General features: G+C 38.2%; 1 protein-coding gene across 1 annotated transcript; it reads right to left on the minus strand.

Moving 5' to 3' along the window:
- Window positions 1-2,373: 2,373 nt before the first annotated feature.
- LOC107742944 (extracellular calcium-sensing receptor-like) lies at window positions 2,374-5,785 on the minus strand. The gene is made up of 6 exons (XM_016556027.1): window positions 5,574-5,785; window positions 5,192-5,483; window positions 4,134-4,919; window positions 3,724-3,951; window positions 3,374-3,497; window positions 2,374-3,272 (listed from the first exon to the last, which is right to left on the minus strand). The coding sequence occupies exons 1-6, from the start codon at window positions 5,783-5,785 to the stop codon at window positions 2,374-2,376; spliced, it is 2,541 nt and encodes an 846-aa protein (XP_016411513.1).
- Window positions 5,786-6,326: the final 541 nt, after the last annotated feature.

Consider the following 6,326-nt stretch of genomic DNA (forward strand, 5'->3'; position numbering starts at 1 on the left):
GACACCCCATGATTCAATTGCCTGTAGATCCACTTTTACCAGCAATAACTTGAATTAATAATAATAATAATAATTCATTACATTTATATAGCGCTTTTCTAGGCACTCAAAGCGCTTTACATTGTCAGGGGGTATCTCCTCATCCACCACCAATGTGCAGCATCCACTTGGATGATGCGACGGCAGCCATAGTGTGCCAGAACGCCCACCACACACCAGCTTATAGGTGGAGAGGAGACAGAGTGATGAAGCCAATTAGCAGATATGGGGATTGTTAGGAGGCCATGATGATCAGAGGCCAATGGGCAAATTTGGCCAGGATGCCGAGGTCACACCTCTACTCTTTTCGAAAGACATCCTGGTGCTAGCCAATTGCAATTATATGTTTATTTAAAGGGGTCATATGATGCTTTTTTAAAGAGTATTTGGTGTAACAGAATATGTTGACATGCTTTAATGTTCAAAAAACACATTATTTTTCAAATACTGTACATTATTAAACATTTTAATCCCACTATTAAATTCTTATTAGGCACTTCATTTCCACTTATCCAATATTTTCTTTGCAATTAGAAAGGGAGAAAAATGGAATCAGAAAAAGACAGATTTAAATTTGGGTCAGTAGTATCAAAAGGTAAATCCACTGTCCTTACTCTAAACATCACTGCTCCAGGTACTAGGCTAGCATGGTTTCTTTTTCTTTTCTTTTTTTTTTTCTTTTGTCTTGCTCAAACTGACAATGGTGAGCAGAGTTTGTGTATATTTGTACTTTAGTGTAAATACACTATTAAAAATAAAGGGTTCAAAAATGGGGGGTTTTGTAGCCATTCAATAAAACAACCATGTTGGGTTCCCCAAGAAACCTTTCTGTGAACCGTTCTTAGTGTGATGAATTATATTTTAAGAACCTATTTTTTTTTCCATTATAAAGAAACTTTTGTACAATGGAAAGGTTCCGTGAATGGTAAAAGTTCTTCATGGAACTACATATGCCAGTAAATAGGTATGATTTACTGAGTGGCATGGGGTGGCAACTGATACCATAAGAAAAAAAAAGTCCAAAAAAGTAAAAAAAAAAAAATAAAATCTGGGAGTCTAATTAAGAGTGAAAACATACATATGTCCAAGCTAACAGTCCAAGCAGAATAAGAAGTAGTGTGAGATGTCAATCAGAGCAGGCCCAATGTTGTAGACAAGCAACCCACGTCGAACCACATCTTGAGTGCCACAGAGTCCAAATGAGTGCAAAACTCTAGGACCCCAAATGAAAAACGTGAACACTGAACGACGACAGCCACTGCCACTAAATTCTCCCGTCAAAGACGCAGCCATTATGTCAGCAGTAACCAGACTGCAAACAGCGTTAACGAAGGCAGGCCACTGGAATCAGTTTAGGCCGTATGCAATGCCACAGCAAGCAACGGAGCACACCACCTCCACGCACAAGCTGGAGTCACAAAAACATAGTCCATTGTATATTTTTTGATTGCGTGAGACGATGGTAGTCCCTTTTTGGACAGTGTACTCACATCGGGAATGTGACGAAGACGAACTTACACTCATCAGGGCTCACAGGTCACAGGACACAGATCAGGGGTGTCATACCCAGCTCCTGGAGAGCCAGGCGCTGCGTTCGAAACCTCATACTTCCCTATTATGTAGCAGACAAAAAGCAGTAGGCGAGTGAATGAATATGTTTGAACTCTCAGTATTTATAAAAGAGTAGGCGAGAATTACCTGGCTGGTGCACTAATTCTCGTGAGATTCGGACGTACGTATGCATAAGTTGCATTTGAATATGCCTACTAACCTACTATATAGTAGGAGAAAACAGTATGTGAAGAAAGAAGTATGTTCGAAACCTTAGTATTCATAAAAGGATAGATACATGAACAAAAAATAAATAAATAAACAAATGAATGAATGAATGAATGGTTCACATTTAATATGGCATGTGTATGATACTTGATACAAAACATGGACTTAAGAGGCATAAACGCATGCCCATGAAATACAGTTTTAAACCAAATAAATGGCTGCATATTTAACTGAGGATAATACAGGCTATTAGATTTATTTTCCATTCAAAAAACTCAATGTATATATTTTTTTCCATTGATTTTCTTTGTAGATAGTAAACAAGAGTGCTGTGCATAGTGCTGACCTGGCCTTCCCTGCAAAGCCTGCCACAGCCTGAGAGGAGCAGAACCACCAGTTAAACAGACAGAAGTGCATTTTTATCAGTTTGTCAGTTCAAACAGCTATAATGAACCTTTCTAAGTTACTGGTTTTAAAACTTTTCTTCAAAGGCTGTTTTTTTTTTTTTTGTTATCTATTGCTTAATATAGCTATATTGTTCAATTATTTGTGAGTTTAAGATTTCCCCATCATTTGTTTCTTTGTGTTTTTCTCTGGTTTTAGCAAAATTATGTAACATTTTGGAGCAAATATGCAAAACAGTAAACCGAAACTCGAAGCTAAAATAGCAAATATCTCTACAGCTACAGTAAATTTTCCAGGAGAACTGACATAAGCTGGGATAAATGTGAGCCAGACAGCACAGAATATGAGCATACTGAATGTGATGAACTTGGCTTCATTGAAGTTATCAGGGAGCTTCCGAGCAAGAAAAGCTAAAACAAAACACAAGATTGATAGCAGACCAGTATAACCCAGAACAGCCCAGAAACCAAGAGCTGAACCTAAGTTACATTCTAGGATGATCTTTTCTCTGTAATAGCTCAAATTCATATATGGGAAAGGAGGGGATATTGTTAACCAAATCACACAGATAATCACCTGTATTAACGTTAAGGAAACAACACTGAGTCTCTGTTGAAGAGGCCCAAACCATTTCATGACATTACTTCCTGGAAGTGTAGCCCTGAAAGCCATTAAGACCACTATTGTTTTCCCCAAAACACAGGAGATGCAAAGGACAAAAGTGATCCCAAATGCTGTGTGACGCAACATACAGGACCATTCAGTGGGTCGACCAATGAAAGTAAGTGAACAGAGAAAACACAGTGAGAGCGAGAAGAGCAACAGGAAGCTCAGCTCTGAATTGTTAGCTCTTACAATAGGTGTTTCTTTATGAAGATAAAAAAGAAAAGATACCATTGCTGTTAATAACACTCCAATGAAGGAAAAAATACAAAGCACCATCCCCATGATTTCTGTATAGGAAAGGAATTCAACCATTTTTAAGACACATCTGTCTTTGCTTTCATTTGACCAGTATTCCAAATCACAAGGGAAGCAGTCACTAGAATCTGTGAAGAAAAAAAAAAAGAATGGAAAGTGAATCATTAAGAACCTAGAACAACAGACAGTATTGCTCATCACTTTATCACACCAGGATGTCCTATTTTACCTGTGCCATTACTGATTTCTCCCTCTGCACATGCTATACAGTCATAACAGCAGACAGGTCGTCCTTTTTGCACAGCCTTCCTAGTGCCAGGGGGGCAGCTCTCACTGCATACGGACACAGGCAACTATAAGAAAACAAGTTGTCATATAAAACCTCAACTTATTATGATTTGAATAGTTAAAGTAATTGTTTGACACCTTGGAATGTTGTTTTTTTTTGACACTCTGCTTTCATATATTTATATTTCATATAAGTTTGTTAAAATGATTGTTCTGTACTTGGCTGTCCTTTTCACAATTCAGATATTTCATGTGACCTCAATAATTTGTTATTAATTAGTATTAATATACCTGTCCACTGTTCCCTGCCCATAACACATTTTCCTGATTGACCTGAAGATGTTTCTCTGAAGGCAGTGAGCTGTCATAGACACCCACATGCTTAAACTGCAGACCTCCATTCCCAGCAGGCTGCCAGTTCACAAGGTCATATCTCGCCACTGGATCACCACTTGCATCAAAGAAAATTTCTTCACCTGTTTTAACAGTGAATCTCACATCTCTCATATATTCCAACACCTGAGAGGAAACCACATTTTAATTCGATTATTATTATTATTATTATATTCTAGATTAAAAGTTTGTTTTTTCTATGATTATGATTTAATAATTTTATTTATTTGTTTTTTGTGCTCACGCCTATTCTATTTTAATAATTTGTATTATGTTTTTTATATTGTTATTTTATGTGCTCTAAATACCTTTTGTGATGTGGGCTGTTCTACTTTGCTACTGTTGGAGAATTTGAAGTCTTTTAATATATTATGTAGTGTATGTGCAATAGCATACACTGCAGTGTACACTTTATTTGCTATCCGTAGCTCTGAAACATCAGTATATTCATTTTGCAGCTCTGCCAGTTTCTCTGAACCAGTACAGCCACCATTGCTGCTAATCCTGAAAGAACACTGAAATGCTGTCTCCCAGAATTCTTTTAAAAGTTCATTGTTTGGTTCTTGATCAGGGTGCACATTCACTAGGAACTCTCGCAGACCCATAAGTTTAGCATTTGCTATAGCAAAACCCACTGCTCCAGAAAGGAAACTGTATTCCTTTGTTTCTGCAATAGTTCGAGAAGTGATCCAGGATTCACTGCCAACCCACTGTATTCCTGTGATGTTGTGTTGCGCAATTACATTCACAAGTGGGAAAAAATCTCTTAGTGCAACAAAAGCCAGCACCACCGTGGCAGTGCCCTTCTTTATCACTTCTAGCGTCTTCAGAAACTGCTCTTGTGGATCAGTTCTTAATATGGTTTCTGAGTATTCAATACAAATCCCTACTTGTTTTGCAGCCTCCTCAAATGCTGCAATGCCATTATTACCATAGTCACTGCGACTCCTTACTGTGCCAACCCAGGTCCAGCCAAAGTGCTTTACAAGCTGAGCCAGTGCTCTGCTTTGGTAATAATCACTGGGTATTGTTCTGAAGAAGGATGCAAACCTTTTTCTGTTACTCAGGCATGCACATGTGGCAAAATGACTGATCTGCAAGAAAAAAAAGGCAGAACGTTTTTAACTACACAGTTTTTCATTTCATACAATTTATTTTAATCTTTCTAATATCCAAAAATGCATAATTGTTATCACATAGACTGCAACAATCTAAATAATTTAACACACTGTTTTCTGCATTTACAACAATTGTTTGTAATTGGTTAAATATGACTTGAAGCACATATTTTTTGGTGCGTGCTTCAGTGGTTCATCATGCACTGATTTAACATGATAACAAACAGCAGATAAATGAGAGTTCTTACAACAGGCAAACTGAATGGACCAACTACAGAAGCCAAGGCTATGGTTGGAGAGGAGTTTGACTCTCCAACAATGGCATTAACAGCTGGTGGTCTAGAACAGGACGTGTCACTCAGAGTCTCTTCATATCCATTCATCAAAGCCATGCCTGAGAAGATAGCCTGAGCTATTGAGCCACAGGAATCATATATCTTGTAGCCCAAAGAAACACCAGGCAATAGCTGTGTGCTGTTATTAATCTCCTCAATGGCAAAAATCAGTGTCTGAGCAAATTTAAATTCACGCAAGCTGAAGCTGTAAAAATAAAACATTAGTTTTATTACATCAAAGTTTTATTACATCATTAAAGAGTCATGTTCAGCTTTTTTATATCATCATACAAACCTGGCACATGTTGTTGGCTCTGGTTTGGAAGTGAAAGGATGCATCTTTAGCAGAGCACTAATGTGGATTGAGAATATCGCTCCAATGTTAATGTCTCTTTCTGTAGAAAGTAGAGGAAGGGCAGGCTGACTAAGCAGTCTGCAGAGTTGTGCTGAATAGACGCCATACACCACCAGCAACAGTAGCGGCAGTGACACAGTCCTCTTTGCCATGCCAATCTGTATGAAGAGCAGGAACCTCTGAAAGAGAACAGGGATAGTGCTGCCTTTTATTGTCTTTAAATGTCCTTTGGGGTGGGCATTATGAATCTTCAATGCTAGTTGGCTTTTTACGCTTATTTGTCATTATGGAAGAAACAACAGTGAAGTAAGATATTTAGCTGATAATATCATATCAGTGGCGAGCGGTGACTTTTTTAACCAGGTATGCTGAGTGATATAAGACCCCCCCCCAATCCCCATTGTCTTTTAGGACACTCAAAAGGGATCACAGATGACAAATAAGAAACCCCGTGGCAGGTGTCGATTTAAAATGATGCGCATTTCCTACCTTATTTGTAAATGAAATTCATCTCCAATCCTTCTTCTGTCGTTTCAGGTTTATCAATTGCTATTTGAATGCTAGAAAAACATAGCTGGTTTTCCAAGCAAAAACCGCCAAATAACGTTTACATGTAGTTACGTTATGATACGTAATCAGAGGGTGGGGAGATGGGGGGATTCTCCCGGTCTATATGTCTCTCTGCATCAGCTA

Source organism: Sinocyclocheilus rhinocerous, unplaced genomic scaffold, assembly GCF_001515625.1.
Source record: "Sinocyclocheilus rhinocerous isolate Xijiao unplaced genomic scaffold, SAMN03320098_v1.1 scaffold1128, whole genome shotgun sequence".
Classification (NCBI taxonomy): Eukaryota; Metazoa; Chordata; class Actinopteri; order Cypriniformes; family Cyprinidae; genus Sinocyclocheilus; species Sinocyclocheilus rhinocerous.